General features: G+C 48.9%; 1 protein-coding gene across 1 annotated transcript in view; it reads left to right on the top strand.

The window, feature by feature from the left end:
• LOC113447166 (maestro heat-like repeat family member 5) overlaps positions 1–13710 on the top strand; it is a 33736-nt gene extending 20026 nt beyond the window's left edge. Inside the window, exons 14-22 of the mRNA XM_087936734.1 lie at positions 860–995; positions 1186–1301; positions 1805–1954; positions 4184–4341; positions 4434–4569; positions 8946–9136; positions 10864–11001; positions 12515–12632; positions 13414–13710. Coding sequence (XP_087792860.1) covers positions 860–995; positions 1186–1301; positions 1805–1954; positions 4184–4341; positions 4434–4569; positions 8946–9136; positions 10864–11001; positions 12515–12632; positions 13414–13710 — 1440 coding nt within the window. The remainder of the gene's footprint in view (positions 1–859; positions 996–1185; positions 1302–1804; positions 1955–4183; positions 4342–4433; positions 4570–8945; positions 9137–10863; positions 11002–12514; positions 12633–13413) is intronic.
• Positions 13711–20916: the final 7206 nt, after the last annotated feature.

Below are 20916 nucleotides of genomic sequence, written 5' to 3'. Positions count from 1 at the left end.
ACTGTCTACTATTGACTTCACCCCTTTCCTCTTGGGTATGCATAAGCGCACCAGTGTGCCTACAATCCCTGTCCTATTGCTTCTTTTTATTTTTCTTATATGTATCCATTTCATGTATTAATAACTATGTTTATACCTGTTATCTTATAATCGCTTGACAAAATAAAATAAATTTAATTTTTTTAAAAAAATGCAGTGGCTATTTGGGTATTGGTTCTGATAAGCAGGAGACACTAATTGAAAGGCCAGAGGATCGCCATCTTCGGAGAGAAGGCAGATCAGCTCCCATTCCAGTCTGGACCCCTTCCCTTCCCTCTCTCCCTCCCTCCCATCATCCACTCTGCAGACTGATCACCAGATGCATCCTGTCTGGGCTCAGAAACTAAGCTGGATCAGGCCTGGTCAATATTTGGATGGGCAACCTTACTGTATTCAGAACCAGGATTTCATTTAGTTTTCCTAGAAACTAAATGAAAAAGAAATAATAAACCCATTTCAGCTTGATGAGGTTCCTGTTTCAAGCAAACCGCCTCAATTTGATTCATTTGTGGTTAAGATTCTTATCTGACACATTGCAAAACGGGTTTAAAAGCAAGGTTATAAATCAAAACAAAAAGGCACATATTGTGGGGAGTTTGGGTGGCTGAAGCCATTAGACGACATTAAGCATGGCCAACCCAACAGCCCAGAAGTCTTGACTTTCAGTACGGCCCACGGTGGGTGTGCGGGATGCACTTTCGGAAGGTTCTGGGTCTCTCTGATGTAGAGCAAGAATCAGCTTTGCGCAGGCGTCGGCTAAGAAGCACCCAGAACCCGCTTCAGTTTCAATTATTCCCTCTTCTCCCTGTTGCTTCCTTAGCTCTCTCGGGAATTTAACAAGTTGGCCCACCTGACAGCCCTCTTGATTGGTCTGTGCAATGACCGGGTGGAGGGCATTAGTTCTTTCGCTGTGCAAGGAGTCAGCTGCCTCTATGAGATCTTACTGCACCGTAAAGGTAAGGCCTATAATATTAGCTATCTCTTTCTCTGCTGCCGCTGGGAGGGAATCTGCATGGGGCAGATTCCATAATGGGTTTTTTGGGGCCCTGGGAGGAAAGAGCTGAGCTCAAGGAGCACCAAGAACCCAACCGGCCAGTCCTGAACGCCATACGCGATCGTAACGACACCTGCTCCCTTCTGCTCTAGGTCTGAGGACAAGCAAGCAGAAGAAGCGGAAGTGGCCGATGAAGAGGAGCGTGAAATTCCAGGAAGAAGACAGCCTTGCTGGTCAAGCACCAGGCGGCAGTTGGCAAATAGCAACGGTACGGTGGCTGCCTTCAAGGGGTGCGAAGTGCTAACTAGTTCCTCCACTTATGACCGCAGTTGGGACCAGAACTTCCATCCCTTGCAGTCATAACTTAAGTCAGGCCTGGTTTTATGACACTTTGTGCAGCGGTCATTAAGTGAGTCACCATGTTCATTGAGCAAAAGCAGCTTCCCTGGTGGGCATTCAACGGGCGAAACAACGGGCGTTCCTTTGACTGAAATAAGCAGAAATGGCCCTAAATTGCAATCATGTGACTGCCGGACACTACAACCAGTTGGAAACACCACTCCATCTCGTCAGGGCTGGATTGACCTATCCCAAGTCTCGTTTAGCCTGCAGGCTCTTTTCCCAGGTCTTCTCCAGCCTGGCCTTCTGAACCCCTCGCAGAAGAAACTCTTGGGGAAGGGCTCAGGGCTGCATGGGAGGCTCTCTGGCCCTGTCCGTTTGGGGGAAAGGAAGTGATGGACGCCTGCCCAAATCTCGTGTTTCTCTTCGTAGCATTGCGGTGACCAGCTCTTCTCCGTTCAGTTGACCAACCTCCTGCTCTCTGTTCTGGACTATTTGAGAGGGTCCAGTCCAGAAGTCCTGATGGCAGCAGAAGAGGTCCTCAGTGCAGTTCTGCAGAACCATGCCATGAAGGTGGAAAGGGTGAGAAGGTTTTCAGCCGCAGCGTCCATCCCCTCCCTCAGATTCTTCCTGCTTTTTAAAGGCAGCATTTGTTTCTGGGTTGCTTGCTCTGAGCTTAGAGTCCCCTCCGACTGTGACTGACTCCAAGCAGGACTAATCTCACACTGTTACCCACCACAGTGAACGGGTGAACAAAAAGAAATCCTTGTCTTTCTGGTCTCTTCTACTCTGAGCAGCCCTGGGTTCCACTCAGTTGTAACGGATTCAGGTCACAGGAAATGCATTCCCGGGTCCTAAGCTACGGCAGGATCTTGCCGTTTATTTACTTGCTAACTGATGCCCCGCCTTTCCTCCCCTCCTCACCTGGAGATGGCCCGTTTTTGCCTGCCCTGTAAAGAGGGAGCGTCGAGGGCAGAAAGACACTAGACCAGGGGTGGGCAAACTACGGCCCAGGGGCCACATCCGGCCCATTGGTCTTTTTAATCCGGCCCGCCAAAGATTGGTACAGAATTAAGGTTTGATGTGAATGATTGAATGATTGCATTCATTTGAGTTTGACTTGTAATGACAGGCATTTTGACACAGGTGGCGGCCAGTCTGTCAAATTTTAAAAGTCAATGAGGCCCCCGAGCCAAAAAGTTTGCCCACCCCTGCACTAGACCGACCCAAATCACTCTGTGAGTTGCCATGGCTGAGGCCTCCTTATGCCGCTCCCTCACATCTACCCTGCCCTAGCTCTCCAGGGCCACTGACTGGTGGCACGTTCCAAGGAGGTGGGCAGGCAGAGCAGCCATGGCAGCAAACATCCTTTGGGTAAGGAGCAGTGGTGGTATGCTACCGGATTGGACCGGTTTCTCCAAACCGGTAGTAAAAAAAAAACCTCCAATGATTATCTGAGAGGAGAAGGAAGAGAAAAGTGCAGGACAAGGCCTCCCACCCACCTCTTCTTTATCCTCTTAGCTGATTGGCACTGCAGGCCTCAGCTGGTGTAGGGAAAGCTGCAGGCGCACATTAAGTGCATGTGCGTTAGGTGCACAGACATGTGCATGTGATCACCAAACCAGTAGTGCAACAGGTAGGATCCTACTGCTGGTAGGTAGGCACCCTGTTAACACACAGCGTAATCCCCTTGGTCATGGTCACCAACGGGTGGGCCAGAGACCACTGGTGGTCTGCGAGAATATTTTGGTGGTCCACAGGGAAATGTCCCCCCTCAAAAGCACTTCCCCCAAAGCAATTAATCCAGGCTGCGCTGCCCCATGACCCGCCCACCCGCTGGCACCCACCCCTCGGCTGAGCACAAACCTTACCTTACGCTTGCTTGCACTTGTTTTCATCTTCTTTGCAAATGTGGTAAAGCGCCTGGTGCCCTCTGAAGTAGCGCAGGACACCAAAGGCTGCAGGACTGACTAATAGTGAACGTAGAGTCCTGTTCTGACCTAGGCTTCACAAAATCACAAAGCAGACTCCTTGTCCCAACAAAACCCCTTTTTATTAGGCTAATGTGAATTCCTAACATTCACATCCAGCAAAGTCCCCGCACACAGTCTTTCAAGGGTGAATTTACAACCACAGACCTTATCAGGCTTAGAGAGCTGCCAGGCCCTGGGATATCACTTCCAAGCGCAACAAGGAAATACTTGGCAAAAGAGTCTCTGAGAGTCACAAATTGATCTGCACACTAATTAAATGAACGAATTGTCTCCTGCGCTCCCCTTTCGCTCCTCTTTATTCCTTATAGGAGGGGCCAGTCACCATCCACCTGTGCCTTTACTCCCGAGTCGACCCTTGTTCCTTAGCTATTCCCTTCTCCTGGCAGCTCTGCGCATGTGCACATTGGGAACAGGCTCCAGCTGTTCTTCTGCCCCACTGATATCTGACTCTGAAGGCAGCTGATAACTGTCGGAAGGCCCTGGCCCCATCTCTGCCTCTGATGCAGAGTATTCATCAGAGCCTTCCCAGACTCCATGACTGGCCCATGTTCCTCCCAACCTTCTCACTGTCCGATTCTGCCGCCAGCTGTGCTGGCCACTGGCGGGCCACAACAAGTTCCAGCAAGCCCATGTCCTGTGCATCATAGAGAATGTCCATGCTTAACTAATCCAGCCATGAAAAGAAGGCAGAAATGGGGTTAGGCAGCCTCCCCCAAGCCCAGGGAGGCCGAATGTCGTGATCCTTGCAGCCAACACGGGGATCTACAAGCTCTTTCTCGGAGGACAGCTTAACTCAATGTTTCTTCTATGGCTGCAGGTCAACGATGTGGTTGCAGGCATCTACATGTGCTTGCAACCTGCCCATGTTTCCTGCTGGACCCAGAAGGTAGTGCTGAAGGCTCTAACTATGATGATCCCATGTCGCCTGGAGGAAGTCATCCAGAGCTGCTTATCCTATTCCATACCCCTCAACAGGTAGGGCCTCCTACACTTCCTTGCAGGCTCCTTCTCCCCTTTGAGACCCTTCCCCATTTGCATCTTTCACTCTCATGTTGCTGATTTCCCAGGCAGGCCAATCAGCTCTGGACAGCCATGGCTTCCAGCCCCAAGGTGGCTGTGCAAATCCTGCACCTCTTACTAAAGAATCTGCAGATGAAGGACCTTTCTGGGGACAGAGAAGAAAGCACAACCATGTCGCTGGCGGTAGGTGACATCCCACCCAGAGCCACGGGTGCTAGTCCTTCTTCTGAGCTTCTCTCTCTTTCCTTCCTTCTCTCTCCTCTCCATCTCTCTCCCCCTCCCTCTCTTTCCCTCTCTCTCCTCTCTCTCCTTCTTTCTCTCCCCCTCTCGCCCTCTCTCCTGTCTCTCTCCCTCCTTCTCTCTCCCCCTCTCTCCTCTCTCCTCTCTCCCTCCTTCTCTCTCCCTCTCTCCCCGTCCCTCTCTTTCTCTCCTCCCTCTCCTCCTTCTTTCTCTCTCCCTCTCTCCCCCTCCCTTCTCTCTCTCCCCTCTCTCCCTCCTTCTCTCTCTCTCTCCCTCCTTCTCCCTCCCTGTCTCCCCCTCCCTGTCTCCCTCCCCCCCCCTCCTCCTCCCTTCCCCTCCCTCTCTCCCCCTCTCCTCCTTCTCTCTCTCTCTCCCTCCCTCCCCTCCCCTCTCTCTCCTCTCTCTCTCCTTCTCTCTCTTTCTCTCTCTCCCCCTCTCTCCCTCCCTCCCCTCCTCTCCCCTCCTCCTCCCTTCCCCTCCCTCTCTCCCTTCTCTCTCATTGCTTTTCTCATGGGGGAAAGGCAACCATTATTTGACCGTTACCCTTTGTTCTGAACCCTGCCTAGACTACACCTTAGTTGGGCTGGTAACTAAATTTCATTCTTAAAACGCAATCAATGCCCTCCTTGGCCAGTGAATCAGCCCATTTTACATTGCAGATGGTGCCCCTTGCATCTCACTTAGATGGGCATGTGCGGAGGAGGCTCCAGGATTTGGGCCAATCTGCATTAAAGGAAATAACTAATAATATATTATTGTTGCATACTGTCATAGCATTTATGCCAAAGGAGAATTTATTATATCAATTTTTGGTTATACCTAAGATTGCTTTTTCAAAGCTAAATAAATTATGCCTCTCAGGAGTGCTATTATTTTCCACTTTTCTCAAAATGATTTTTTTAGAAGCGTTTTGGAATTGATGCAAATGTAAGTCCTCAAAAATAGTCAAACCCAAACGTTTTGGAACATAATTTGGCATTAACATTAAAGGATTTCCCCATAAAGCTTTTATGTATGTTAAAATACAATAGTTTGATAACACTTTTTTTTAAAATTATTTATTGTAGCCCGGGTAGCAAAGAAAGCAAACAATATAGTAAAAACAACCACTGATAACAGTAAACGATGCGTAATTGTAAGCAGGAGGACTCCCGGCCTAGGAGAGGAACTAGTGCCAAGGCTTCCTGGCCAGGTCTACCACCTGCTCTGCCAAGAGGCCAGAAAAAGTCCCAGATGACTCACCAGCTCTGATGGATATCCCAGTTGGAGTTACAGATGGCAGAACACAGAAAGCCCACTGCCAATGCTTCCCTATCCAAGGTCAAAATCTTCCTGGCACTGGAAACCACTCGCAGTGCAAATAAATCAGCACATTCCTGCTGAAAACACCTTTGAATCCTAATTTTGTGTAAGGTGACTTCAATGTTGTAGGGCAGAGGTCTCCAAACTTGGCCACTTTAAGACTTGTGAGGGAGAGAGAGGGAGAGAGAGAGGGAGAGGGAGAGAAGGAGGGAGAGAGGAGAGAGAGAGGGAGAGAGGGGGGGAGGGAGGGAGAGAGAGGGGAGGGAGGGAGAGAGAGGGGAGGGAGGGAGAGAGAGAGAGAGAGAAGCTGGACCACAAGTCTTAAAGCGGCCAAGTTTGGAGACCACTGTCCTAAGGGCTCCGGGCTGGCCTTGAGGCCAAAAACCCAACTGGTGCTTGGTGGGCTTGTGGAAGCAAAGGCCACAGTGACTCTCCCTTTGCTGGAGGATTCTGGGAATTGAAGCCCACAAGTCTTAAAGTTGCCAAGTTTGGGGGGCCCTGGTGTAGGGTCTCCTGCTTGGGTTGGATTAGATGACCTACAAGGTCCCTTCCAACTCTTAATCTGTAAGTAAGTAAGATCATGGTTAACTAGACCAGAGAAAGAAAGCAACATCAGTAGATCAGGGCTCTTTCCAGTGGTGCGATTCAACCAGTGTAACAACTGGTTCAGTGAGCCTGTGCTTTGCGCATGCGCACAGAGCATTTAGGAAAGACCATTTTTAGCTATAATGCTTACCTTCTGTTGTAGCCCCGATGAATAAAACAGCTGATCAGCGGCAAACTGCTCTGCCATGCAAATTAGCTGTGCTCAAAAACAAGGAAGCACAGGAAAAGGGCAGGGGTGGGTGAACAGGGCCAAATGATCACTCGAACTACCGGTTCACCCAAACCGGTCCAAACCGGTAGAATACCACCCCTGGCTATTTCTGCTGGGACAGCTACAGGTTCCTGTCACTTCAACTGTGCTTGCCCCCATCCCCAGCTCTCACTTTATCATTGAATGAATCCCCTGTCAGAGACATTTCCTCAAGTTTCCTCAAGATGCAAGACCAGTGGTGGTATTCTACCAGTTTGGGCCGGTTCTGCCGAGTGGGTAGCACCGATGAGCAGCGGAGACCGAATCGGTTCTCTCGACCCAGGGTTCCAATACTCACCTTTATTCCCTACTTTTGAAGCGCAGCTGTGCTGTCCAGACAGTATATAGTTAATTGAGAATTGAGATAGTTAAGTAGGAATTGGGAGCTGTCCCCTTAAGGGAATGCCTCATGGTAAATGTAGTTAATGCATCCTGGGAAATGTAGTTCATGTCAGGTGGTCACATCTGTAATCCTGATTGGTCACTGAATTGACTCTTGGTTGGGTTGGGGGAGTTTCCTTTCTCCTGATTGGACCCCAGCAGCGTGCTGGTATCTTACCTTTGCTCCATCGTTATGGCATGAAGATCGCTATAATTTTACACTATGAAGTCAGCTATGCAAAGATTTGGAAATTAGATGAACTGTCTCGACATAACTGTGAGTTACATCTTGAGGATGCCCCATGATCCAATAAAGAAACTTTGTATGGAAGCCTTTGTAGAGTTTGCCTGCCTGTCTTTATATTCAGCCAGCAATCTAAAGACAGAACAAGCAGCTGCTTTGTGCGGCACAGCAGAGTGCCGCGCAGCAGCTGCTGAAGTGACCGGGAGTGGTGAGTTGGAATGCCTCTGCACCTGCGCAAAGTGCGTGTTTGGTGCATGCCCAAGCCACGCCCACCAAACCGGTGGTAAAAAAAAAAAATGAATCCCACCACTGTGCAAGATCCTCTGTATCCTCTTGGTACAGGTAGACCTTGACTTAAAATCATTCATTTAGTGACAGTTCAAAGTTACAATGGCCCTGTTTTTAAACCAACCAGGGTCACTGAGAGCGAATGGGCGGCCAGGTAAACCTTGTAAGTTGGAGAAGCAGAAATAAATTAGACAAGGGAAATTTCTTCTTTCTATAGAATTAAAAAAAAATAGATAGAAAGACTAAAGGTTTATAGAGGTTAGGCATTTTTTTAAAAAATGCATGTTTAAATAAGAGGATTATTTAAATTTGGTAAATGTGATAAAAATACTAATATGTGGTACATTGGATTAATATGAATGATACTCAGAACTAACACTGTTCACATCTAATATGGATGGAGAGAGAGGGAGAGAAAGAGAGAGATTAGATGGATGGATAGATAGATAGATAGATAGATAGATAGATAGATAGATAGATATAGATGCATAGATAGATAGATAGATAGATAGATAGATAGATAGATAGATAGATAGATAGATAGACAGACAAATAGATAGATAGATAGATAGATAGATAGATAGATAGATAGATAGATAGATAGATAGATAGATAGATAGATAGATAGATAGATAGATAGAGATAGAGATAGAGATAGAGATAGAGATATATAATAAATCTTTTAAATAAATAATTAACAACTGTGGTGAGGAAGAACATAAAATGGGGGGAGGGCAAAATTTACTTAACAATTGTCTTGCTTAGCAACAGAAACTTTGGCATCAATTCTGGTCATAAGTCAAGTACCAGCTCAAATGGCCTTCCCCCTGTCCCTCAAACAAACTGAATATTATATAATGTGGGAAATATCTTATCAATGGCTGGAGAACAAAAACGGAAATTAGAAACCAAAGGCGACTAGCAAAAAAAAAATAGTAAACATGTGAATAAGAATTAAATACGCTAAGAAGGGGATTGTTATAATAAGTAGAGATATTATGCATAGCAGCATAAAGTAAGAACAGAGTACTGATATTATAGTAATGAATATGTATTAATTGTAACTGTTATGGCACAAGATATCTGTACCCAGAAAACACGCTGTTTAAACAGAAGTTGGATTGTTTGCATAGAATAAAATTTAAAAAATTATTAAGAAAGAAAGGTGGGGCAAGGATAAAAAAGGAGTCGCTGCCCAGGTGGGGCTTCCTTCTCTGAGGGCGGCATCTCCCCGTTTCTCCCTGCCAGGCCATGAACGTCATCTATGAGACCTTCCACATCCCGGGCTATAGGGCAGCCCTGGGCGAGATGCACCTTCAACTCTTCATCCCTCTGCTGAAGCAGGTCCTGTATGTGATGCAGCTGGAGTTGCCGGAGGCCTTGAAAACCAGGCAGGACCTCATTCTGAGGGAAAACCCCACAGCGCTCACCTTCCAGAGGTACCAAAGGGAGGAGGCTCGCACCTCTCCGCACCAGGTGGCCCCTAATTCATCCCCCGCCCCCCCACCTCCTGGACAGAGGAAGACCCACAAGGGCAGGTGGGGTTTTGACCTTCAGGACAGCATGCCAGCTTCTCCCTGCCCCACGCACCCACTCCGAAACTTCCCTGGCTGGGCCTAGTCCAGGATTCCCAAAGGGGCCTGTATTGAGAAAACGGAACATTTTCAAGAGGGGGAAAAAGAACCCAGAAAGCCCAGTTGCTTTTGAAAAACACCTTTCTTTAGTTTAGTTTAGTTTAGTTTAGTTTATTGTCAATTGCACCTCGTACAACGAAATTAAACACCATCTTCAGCGTACATTATGACTATGAAAACAAACCCAAACACATTCTATACCCGTGATGGCGATCCTATGGCATGCCTGCTACAGGTGGCACACAGAGCCATTTGTGCTGGCACGCGAGCCGCAGGCAAACTGCGCATGCGTGTGCCTCACAGCTGATTTTCAGCCTCCCAGAGGCTTGAGGAAAGCCTTTGCAGGCTGAAAAATAGGTCGGTTTCGTCACTTCCTGTAAATACCGGAAGTGGTGAAATGGGCCCATTTTTCATCCTGCAAAGCCTGCAGAAGCTTTCCTCAAGCCTTTGGGAGGCCGAAAAAGGCCTCAAACAGGCCAAAAATCAGCTGGGTCCATCGCAACTGTTATGTATTGAATGTATATAGTTGTGTAAGCCTGCTAAAGTGAAACTAACCTTTAGATGACCCTAACTGTTAAATCTGCTAAAAGTGAAACTAACCTTTAGATCAGGGGTTGCCAACCTTTTGGACCTCAGGGACCGCCAAACTCATAATCTTAAATCCTGCGGACCAGAGACCCTGAGGAAAAATTTTAAAAAGTGTGCAGGAAAATTCCCCACCCTGTTTTTCTACCGATCAATCATTCTTTATTTGGGATTGCAGGATACTGTCTCCATTCTCAGGGGGAGGGAGAGAGAGAGAGAGACTTTTGGCTTCATGCAAGGAAAGCAGCAGAAGCAGCAGAAGTCTTTCTTTCTCTCCCCCAAACTCTGCCAGAAATGAGTCTTTGTGAGGGACTGTGGAAAGTCTGGGCCCTTATATGCAAGGAAAGCCCCCTCCCCAGTCTTTCTGGGCCATCCTGAGATCAACCCCAACTGTGGGCTTTCTGTGGTGGGTCTGCCTGCACTGTCAAACAGGGGAGTGGGACAAAGGGCTGAGACTAGAGCCATGATGGCAAACCTAAAGCACGCGTGCCGGAAGTAGCACACAGAGCCCTCTCTCTGGGCACACCAGCTGTTGTCTGTTGCTCTTCTGGGTTCTCTTTGTGCACAGGGGAGCACCAGAAACCAGACCAGGTTTCTGGCACTGTTGCACATGAACACCAGGGAGCTGCTCTTCCAATTTCCGGTGCATGCGTGCTCCCTTTTTGGCACTCAGTGCTGAAAAGGTTTGCCAACACTGGGCTAGAGCAAAGGAATGGGGTGCTCTGCTTTTGGCCTGCTCCTGGTGAGGCTGTCCCCATAGGCCAGCTTCCCAGCAGCCCCCACCTGAATGGCCACGCAGGAACCCTCTCCCGGGCCGAGTTGTAGGCCATGGCTGGAACAGCAACTCCCTCTGAAAGAAGGAGCCCTTCGGCCTGGAAAAGGACCAGGCCCTGCACATGTGAGAGAGAGGGGAGAGAAGCGCAGTGACGCCTGTTTTCCGTCTGCAGCACTTCAGTGGAGATTGTGAAGAGCCTCTTCTCTGTGGCCGGGGACTGGGCAGTCTATGCCTGCATCGAGTTCCAGCAAGGCTGGGTGGTGCTCAGCAACCCTCAGCACTTTTTGCAGGGCACACGTCTGCTGGCACGGTAAGAGGCAGAGGTGGGATTCTACCGGTTTGCACCTATTCACTAGAACCGGTTGTTAACATTCTAAGCAGTTCAGAGAACCGGTTGTTCGAAGAAATTCCTGGCCTAATCCTGTAAGGAAGGCAGGAAGGAAACATTCTGGTGTTGCTTACAGAAACTGCCTCTCCGTTAACCCTTATTACATTCTTGGCAGGACTAGACTTCCTGTCTCAGGAACTTCTCTGGAATTTTTTCCCCCCTCCTTTGCTGGTACTTCGCTTGTGTGGAGTGACCATTCAAAGTTACAGTGGCACTGAAAAAAGTGACTTATGGCCCTTTTTCACACTTACGACTGTTGCAGCATTCCCCACAGTCATGAGAGCCCAGGCGAGGAGATGCGTGCCTCGATGTGAGTGATATTGAGTTGGCCACGCCCAGCCAATAACATGACCACCAAGCCACGCCCACCACCTAAGTCACTCCCACAAAACCGGTCGTTAAAAATTTGAATCCCATCCCCGGTAAGAGGCCTGGCCATTAAGTGCCCTCCCACCCCCCCAGGGCGGCTGAGTCCTGCACTGCCCCCCACCTCCTGCTACTTCCTTTCCTCCATCCAGGGGTCCTACCTGTCTCCCAGACACACTGCCTCTGGGCTCAGATCAGGGGCGGGCTTCAACATTTTAGCAACTGGTTCTCTGCCTGGTTGCTGGGTGGGTGTAGCCATGGTGGGTGTGGCCTAGTCGGCCTCATGAACCATAATGGCATTTTTGCCCTCCCCAGGCTCTGGAGGCTTTCCTTGAGCCTCCAGGAAGGCGAAAATGGACTCCCCGGACTCCTGAGGCTTTCTGGAAGCCAGAAATGGGCCCATTTCTGGCCTTCCTGAACTTCTGGGAAGCCCGTTTTTCACCCTCCCACAGCCTCTACGCACACCCTGCACTTCCCTGCATCCAAAACAGGCCATATAGGGGACTCCTGGGAGGGGTGGGCGGCCAGCCAAGCGTGGGATTTGGGAGTTCTCCAAACTTCTCCAATCTTAGCTAGAAGCTCTCCCGAACCCCTGCGAACTCCCAGCAGCCCAGCCCTGGCTCAGAACCCTCCTCCAGGAACTGGGGGGGTGGGGCGCATTCCTTTCTCTATGCAGCAGCCCCCCCCCCCTGGGCTGGAGTGGGGCAAAGGATCCGTTTTAATCAGCCCAACATGAAAGAGCGAGTCAAGTTGGATGGCACCCTTTTCCCGTCCTTCCAAGCAACGGGGAAGCTGGTGGTGGTGGGGCTATATGGGGCTGCTCTTGGGCCCCTCCTGGTTCTCCTGACACCACAGGACAATCGTCACCACTCTCTCCCTCTGCCCCTAAGGGAGCATCATCAGGCAAAGCACTCGGGTGCCAGGTGAGGCTCTCAAGGGCGCTCTGCTCCCCGAAAGGGGCATGGGAAACTGAAGGGGGGAGGGGGAGCCCTGCAGTTCTCTTGGCTGCCCCCAAGTGGCCTCTGCCTCTCACAACACTGTCTTCCTCCTCTGTCCCAACATCGCGCAGGGCCATGACTGAATGCAACAGTGCCCAGATCCCGGGAATCTTTGCAGAGGCTGCTCTCATTCTCAGCAGTGAGGAGGATGAGCTGAAGAAGGTGACGGCCTTGGCGCTCGTGATCGAGGTGAGGACTCGCCTCAAGAGGGAGGAGGGGGGGGGTCTCTTGCCCCCAAGCCACCAAGCAAGGCGGAGCTTTGTGGATGACGCTGCCTCCAGCTGAGCTTGTTCACACACAGAGACATATGCGGGGACACACACACACACACACACAGATGCATGCTGACCAGTATCTGGAGCCTGTTCATGTCCTTTAGCCTTTCTAAATGTCTTCTAGTAGAATCACCTAGATATATAAAGGCGAAATACCACTCACACATCATCACAAAATCTCCAGAACCGTAAAGTCCACAAACTTGACATTTAGCATATATGTTCCTCTTGGCTTCTAGGTGCTCGCTAAGAAAGGATTTTTGGAAATGGCCACCAGAGCGTTAGTATTTCCTATATTATTATTAATGCGCTCTGATGCTAAGGAGTTCTACTCCCCCTCCCCCACCTGAAAAGAAATCTCTTCCAAATGCAAAACACAAGCAGAGGACAGGAGTTTCCGTTTCAGTTTTAGTTTCACAGGAGCAACTAGCTTTAGTACAGAACAGTTGAGCTAAGCCATGCCCAGGCTCCTTGCTGTCTCCTTGCTCACACAGCAAATACTGCTTCAGTTTCCAAACAGCCCTGAATTCTCTCACATACTGACAGGACGCTAGACAGATGAATACCAATGGATGCTGGTAGGCAGAGGCAGAATTAATTTCCCGTTATTTTCCTCCCCGACCACATAGTTTCATAGTGAAGCACGGGTATCGAGCTAGTCCGCTAATAAAGAAAAAGTTCTTCTTCCTCGCCAGTTTCTCAAGAGTCCCTCCGCCATCAAGATGATGAACCGATTCAGCCTCCGGGAGCATCTGGAGGAGGGTCTGGCAGCACCCAATCCCGCCGTGCAAGACCTCTGCCTGAAAGGGCTGAACAGCTTCGTTTTCCAGCAAGGGAAGGTAAGAGCTCTCCGGAGAAATTGCCCCTCTGGGATTCCTGCCCTGCCCAGGTCAAACACCACAGGTCAGAGTTCAAGATGGATTGACACCGAAGGCGAGAGCATTGAAGGTGATCCAGGCCAGGTGCGACACCCTTTTAGAGTCAGGTATTAACTTTGCACACATTTAGCTCCAAAATGGTCACGTTTTACTTTTCCTGCTAGGCAGAATCTGCTCCCTAGAGCAGTGATGGCGAACCTTTTTGTTGTGGTGTGCCAAAAGCATGGGCCAGCACCCACAATGCAATGCACCCTGCACCCCTATGCATGACACCCCGCTTCTTTACCTGCACTGCGCATGCGTGAATCTCCCAGCTGAATTTCACCCCGTTTGAGGCCGTTTTGACCCTCCTGGAGGCTTGAGGGAAGTCTCTGTAGCCTCAGGAGGCCAAAAACTGGGCCTTCCGGAAATACCAGAAGTGCCTATTTTCAGCCTCCGGAGTGCTTCTGGAGCCCAAGGGAGGCCATTTTCACCCTCCCAGGGGCTCAAGGGAAGCCTCTGCAGCCTCGAGAGGCTGAAAATGGGCCTGTTTCCAGAAGGCCCATTTTTCAGCCTCCTGAGGCTGCAGAGGCTTCCCTCAAGCCTCTAAGAGGCTAAAAATAGCCTCAAACAGGCCGAAAATCAGCTGGGAGACGCACGCATGCGCAGTGCAGGTAAGTTTAGCTGGGGCTTGCATGCCTGCACAAATAGCTCTGCGTGCTGCCTGTGGCACGCGTGTCGTAGGTTCGCCATCACGGTCTTACAGCATTGTGGTTTCTTCTCATTCCTTTCTTACTGTCCAGGTGACCCTCTCACTTGTGTATAAGGGGGCAAAACATAAAATGGCATCAGAAGCTTCCTGATCATTACTTCCCAAGAAACTCCTTTTAAAGGCACATCTTTCATTGACATTTATGGCTTAATTTCCTGAATTCCCATGTGCTTAAGCAGGGCAGCTCCACAGTGCAAGGTTAGCCGACTTATAAACTTGGAACATACAATAAACCACTTAGAGGTGGAAAGTGACAAAATCCAAAAAAGTACAAACATATAGGCTACCCCGCAAGCCAATGCTACCCTTTGACCAAAGTTCATGAAGTCATTTCTAAAGGGCCAAACAAGCAGGCTGAATTCTGGTCATCTGTACTGGAGGTTTGCCTGGACTACAGTCAAGACCGGTGGCAAAAACCGACTTCAGGTAGGTGTGACGGGCCACGTGGACCTTCAGCCATCTTCCTGAAGGCACAGGTGGTTCCTGGAACTTGGGAGGGCCCACCTCAGCTGGACTGCAATGATGTAGTCTTCCAGAAAGAACAGTTCTAACTCAGCTTTCCTGGTCAATAGGGAACGCAGTTCACGATCCAAAGAAAATACGTGGATTCAAAAAGTAATTTCCTGTTACGAGGGCCAAGCAATGAGCATCTAAACCAGGGATCTGCAACCTTAAACACTCAAAAGAGCCATTTGGACCCGTTTCTCACAGAAAAGAAAACACCAAGAGCCAATAATTTAACAACCGGTGTAACTGGGTGGGTGTGGCTAACTCGACATCACTCACTCCCACCCAGTCACCTCCTGCTCTGGAATATGGAGTGAGTCTCCATCCCCCACCATCCCCCTTACCTTCTCAGGCCAGGTGAGAAGTGACGGGGAGGGGAGGGGACATCCAGTGGTGGGATCAGCAGGGAGCCACAGCAGAGGGCCGAAAGAGCCGTTTGCGGCTCCAGAGCCACAGGTTGCAGACTCTTGATCTAAACCTTGAGTTGTACAAGGAGGATGACCAAACGTTTCATGGGAAGTCAGACCAAAATCTATTTTGGGGGGGGTCTATTTCTCAATTGAAATCATACAAGAGGCAACATCTGTAGCTCTTGACCAATTTTGCCCCATAAAATTTTAGTTTTCCAGTTGGTTCCCCATTCCCCCACAAGACCAGGAATCGCCCAGACAAACTTGTTGTAGCCAAAGCAATAAAATCACTTTGTAAATATGAGAAAAGAAGGTGGATGCACCCCTTTCTTAGTCCTTGACCAAGAAGAAGCACTAGAAGCACTAGAAGCTTGGCACATAAGGCATTCCAGAAGCTTCTACCTAGATTCCAAGAGCGAATCAGTCTCTCTGAATGGCATCTACAATAGCTTGGGTGCCACGATGTCCAATGTGACGAGAAGAGCACGTGGAGCTGTTGCTCATCCGTCAGAAACCATCTGGAAGGAACCTCTCCGAGAGGCACTGTTGAGCCATGGGCTGATAGTGGGTGCAACCAGTGGTGGGATTCAAATAATTTAACCACCGGTTCTCCGCCCTAATGATTTCTTCCAACAACCGGTTCACCAAACTGCTCAGAAAGTTAACAACCGGTTCCCCCGAAGTGGTGTGAACTGGCTGAGTCCCACCACTGGGCGCAACATCGGAGAGAAATTTGAACAGGAAACACAGATGTAAACATTGAAAAAGAGAAAAGTCGGCCCACTTAGCAACCCAATCAGCACAGTAGTTACCTTTGGTGAAAGTAGGGTTCACCGCGTTGATAAGAGGAACAATGAATGACAGCTGATGGGAGAAGTCGCACTTCTAAAAGTGAAAGGACCAGGACTGCGTGGGTGCCTGAGAAGGCCAAAAACCCTCTGTAGCCACAAGGGAACAATAGCATGGCAAACACCAAAAGCATACTTAGAGCCAGTGAAAAGACTAACAGTTTTATCTCCAGCGATATAACAAGATTGAGTTAAGGCAATAAGTTTATTTGTTTGTTTATAAATAAATAATGCCACCTGAGCGCAGCAAGAGCTACATCTGCAGAAAGGCTCAACAACTCTTTCAGGAACCGGCTGCTCATCACTTTCAACAAGTTACAAACATTTTGTGGGCCCTGCGTTGGTGCCAGAAGGTTCTGTTCTGACCTAGGCTTCCCCCAAAAGCACTAAGCATATTTTTGTCCTAGCAAAACCCCTTTTATTAAATGAAGGTGAATTTCTTGCATGCACATTCCGCCAAAGGCCTGGCAAACAGTCTTTCAAGGGTGTAATTAGGAGCACAGACCTTATCTAGCCTGCAGAGCTGCCAAGTACATTTTTCCAAATGCAGTGCTGACAAGGAAGGACTCGGCACATAGTCTCTGCGATGCACAGACAGATCTTCACACTGCTGCAACGAACAAATTGTTTCCTGCAAAAGCCCCCTCTCCTTTTGTTCCTCTTTTAATCCTTATGGGCCATTCACTGTCCACATGTGGCCTTACTCCCACATCGACCCTTAGTTCGTAATTGTTTTTTTCTTTTGGCAGCTCTGCGCATGCATCATTTAACAGTGGTGTCACTAACAGCTGCAGTGATTCACTTAACAACTGCAGAACAAAAGGTCATAAAATGGGGCCAAATTCACTTAGCAAATGTTTCACTTAGCAACAAAAATTTGGGGCTCAAGTGTGGTTGTAAGCTGAGGATTTCTTGTATAGCTATAGAGATAGAGAGAGATATACACATATATACATATACAGTATATACATACGTATATAGGACAACTGCAGCAAAATTATTGTATGCACCAAAGACTTGACATTACATACAATGGAAGAATATTTGGTGAAGATGGATGGAACTCACTAAGATGGCCAAGTTGATTTGGTTCTGTAATTTAATTAGAGAAAAGACAATTTCTATGTTTATTGCTAATTGGAAATCCTCTTTGGCTTTTCCGTGATACAGAAAAAAATGAACATGACTTCTTGTTTTTAGGATTAGAAAAAAAACAGATAATACAAAAAAGGGTGTTTATTTCTGTAACCGTAAAGTAAGAGGGAATGTTGTATTTATAATTACACTTGCTCAAAAGGAAGTTGAACGCAACTTTTCTTTTAGCGCTTTGACTTTTTTCTTCCTTCTCCTTTTCTTTTTTGTATTAGTTTGTTAATTCCCCCCCCCAACCCATTTTTAATTCTTAATTAAAAACTATATTAAAAAAAACCTGAGGGGTAAAAAAAAGCTGAGACCATTTATTCTTTATTCAGAAAGAAGGATATTTTTGTCCAATCCACCCCACCCTGGAGTCTCAGCAGTCCAGAGAGGGACTTCAATACAAGGCCCAGCCAAGGAGGTTCGGGGTTTGCTCTCCTATTAGCGGCTCTAAGAAGCCTCCCTCCTCCCTTCTGGGCTTCATTTCCCAACTGTTGCTCTACTTCCTGGTACGCTTCCACCACGTTCACCTCTGACAGCAGTAGAAAGTGGTGTGGGGGCAGGAGGGGGAAGCAACGGTCCCTAATGAGAAGGAGTGGGGGGGATTGATTCACATCCCAGCTTTTCTATACGAGGGGCCTACAGAGCAGTTCCTCTGTGGTAGTTTGGGCGGAGGGGATCTCCAGCTGAGGGTCTCCTGGAAACCCAAGGGTGGGCTAGGGTCTGTATCTCCCCTCTTTTGTCTAACTGCTGCCACTCCCCCTGCCAAGGCTGTTCTCTCCCCATGAGTTCGTTCCAGGGGTGAGCTTCAAAAATGTTAGCATAGAGCTCTCTGCCTGGTTGCTGGGTGGGCGTGGCCATGGTGGGCATGGCCTAGCTGGCCTCCTGCACCATTGTAGTAGGATGGGGCATTTTTGCCCTCCCCGGACTCCGGAGGCTTTCCGTGAGCCTACGGGAGGGTGAAAACAGCCTCCCGGGGCTCCAAAGGCTCTCTGGAAGCCAGAAACAGGCCCATTTCCGGCCTTTCTGAACTTCCGGGAGGCTCATTTTTTTGCCCTCCCCAAGCCTCTGCGTGGGCCCTGCAGTTACCTGTATCCAAAACAGGCCACGTGGGGACTCCTGGGAGGGGAGGGGTGGGTGGAGCCATCCAGGAGTGCGATTTGGGGGGGTCTCCAAATTGTGTGGAATCTTAGCTAGGGGCTCTCCCAAACCCCTGCGAACCCCCAGCAGCCCACCCCTGGTTCGCTCCCTGGAAAGTTCACTCCCACCTCTTCCTCTCAACGTCTTTACAGTCCTGCTCACCCCCTGGTCACCCACAAAAACGGCAGTCACAAACTCTGAAGACAGACCCCCTCACGCCTGATAAGGAGGCAACAAGAGTCTTGGGCCGCTTTTTTAGGCAGGCTTTTGCACTGTCATCTAAACACAAACGGACAGATTTGAAAACCAGAGGATTTGCGGAGCTTCATCTACGCTCTTTCTTTCCGAAGAAGAACGCAAGACGAAGCAGGGAAGGTCCCATCCTGGTCCCCATAGGCAGGGATTACAGTTCCCCATTTGAGACCCGGTGCAAACTTCCCTCTCCAACCTGTGTTTACCTCCCTTTTGTCTGCTCAGGTTAAGTCCCTACGAGACCAGCTTCCAACCATGATCAACTCTATTTTCAGTGGATGTGAAGACGTTCTGGAGGGGCTGAACGACATAATGACCACGCTCTATGAAATGGATGGCCAGGGGATTGGGCTCATCTCTGTTGACCTTGCTCTGAATGTCCGCTCATTTTTTGAGGACGTAAGTTTTGGAGAAATGGGGTTGGGGCTTCCATAAAAACATAGGAACACCTGCTGAATCACCTCAGGGGTATCAAGCCCTGGAAGGCTTGTAAATTCAGAGAGGGGATAAAAAAACCACTTGATTTCTGATATGGTCACCTTCACAGTCGGGAGGATATTTGAAACCAGTAAAGGCGATTTTCTAAATCTCTATTTTGAATGAAAGAACGTTTCCCAGGGTGCGGGGTGTTCGAAAGAACTTGAACAATCCCCAGTTCATCCATTGAAATCTCTCTACTCTTTTGCTGTCCGGTGAAATTCTCTGGGGTTCCCCAAAGCATCCAAGCTGGACTGCCATCACAGAAAAGCCGCCCCTTCATACAAGCTTCTTGCTTTGTGTGTCTTCATCAGGAAAGAGCGGAAGTCCGGGCAACTGCCATCTCCTTGTTCGGGCAGCTGGTGATGAGGTCCAAGGAAACCGAGAAGGCCCTCCTCAAGAAAGAAGTGGTCTACAGCCTCCTCCCTCTGTTGCTTCATTTGAAAGACCGGGAGACCACGGTGGCTATGGCAAGTTCAGATGCCTGCAGAGGGGGGCTCTCCTTTCACACCGCTGGAAAGGGGGGGAAAAGTTCAGGGGTAGAAAATCTGTTGCTCTAGTGCAGGGTCAGCAACCTGCAGTTCTGGAGCCACATGTGGTTCTGTCATCCCTCTGCTGTGGCTCCATCACTCAAAATATGCCTCACAACCACCGGTGTGTGATGCCCACTGGCATGTGATTTATTGAGCTTTTCAACCCTCGGTAACCATGGATAAATCCAAGAAATTAAAAGCTTCAGACGAGAACAACCACACATGCTAGTTTTATGGCCGCTCCGGAAATAATCAGGCACGGGAAAGGTTTTGTGGCTCCCGGTGTTTTCTTTTCTGTGGGACACAGTCCGAATGGCTCTTTGAGCGTTAAAGGTTGCTGACTCTTGCTCTAGCAGAAGGCACAGAGCTCCCCAGCTTGGCCTGGGAAGGGTCCCCTCTAAAACACTATCATCTACGCGAACAGAAAGGACACTAACAGACCAGTCTTGCCTATATGCAGGGGTGGGATTCTACCGGTTCACACCTATTCGCTAGAACCGGTTGTTAACATTCTAAGCAGTTTGGAGAACCGGTTGTTAGAAGAAATTACTGGCCTAATCCTGTAAGGAAGGCAGGAAGAAAACATTCTGGTGTTGCTTACAGAAACTGCCTCTCTGTTAACCCTTATTACATTCTTGGCAGGACTAGACTTCCTGTCTCAGGAACTTCTCTGGAGTTTTTTTTTTCTCTCCTTTGCTGGTACTTGGCTTGTGTGGAGTGACCATTCAGAGTTACAATGGCTCTGAAAAAAGTGACCATTTTTCACACTTACAACTGTTGTAGCATCCCGACAGTCATGGGAGGCTAGGTGAGGAGATCCGTGCCTCGATGTGAGTGATATTGAGTTGGCCACACCCAGCCAATAACATGACCACCAAGACATGTCCACCCTGTCACATGACCATGAAGCCACACCCACCACTTAAGCCATACCCACAGAACTGGTTGTTAAAAATTTCGAATCCCACCCTTTCCTATACGGCCTTGAATCTAGGAACAAGTCAAACCTCCAGTGGGGGCGACCTTCTGAGGGGGTGAAGATTGAACTCGGTTCAATAGCACCAACATGAATGTAGAACTCGAGGATTCGAAGGGAGCACAGCAAAACTCAACAAACATGGTTTGCAAGGGGTGTTTAAAGTCACAAGCCAATAATCCCGACAGAACCCCTGGCTTCAGTTACACAATACCTGAGGACAGAAGCAACCTTGGAAGAGCAGACCGTGGGCAAACAGGAGTTGTCCCCGTCCTTCGGCCTAATGAAC

This window comes from Pseudonaja textilis, chromosome 6, assembly GCF_049901715.1.
Source record: "Pseudonaja textilis isolate UNSWEBS1 chromosome 6, rPseTex1.2, whole genome shotgun sequence".
NCBI lineage: Eukaryota > Metazoa > Chordata > Lepidosauria > Squamata > Elapidae > Pseudonaja > Pseudonaja textilis.
The sequence above is the reverse complement of the archived record's forward strand: the minus strand, read 5'-3'. Positions and strand labels throughout refer to the sequence as shown.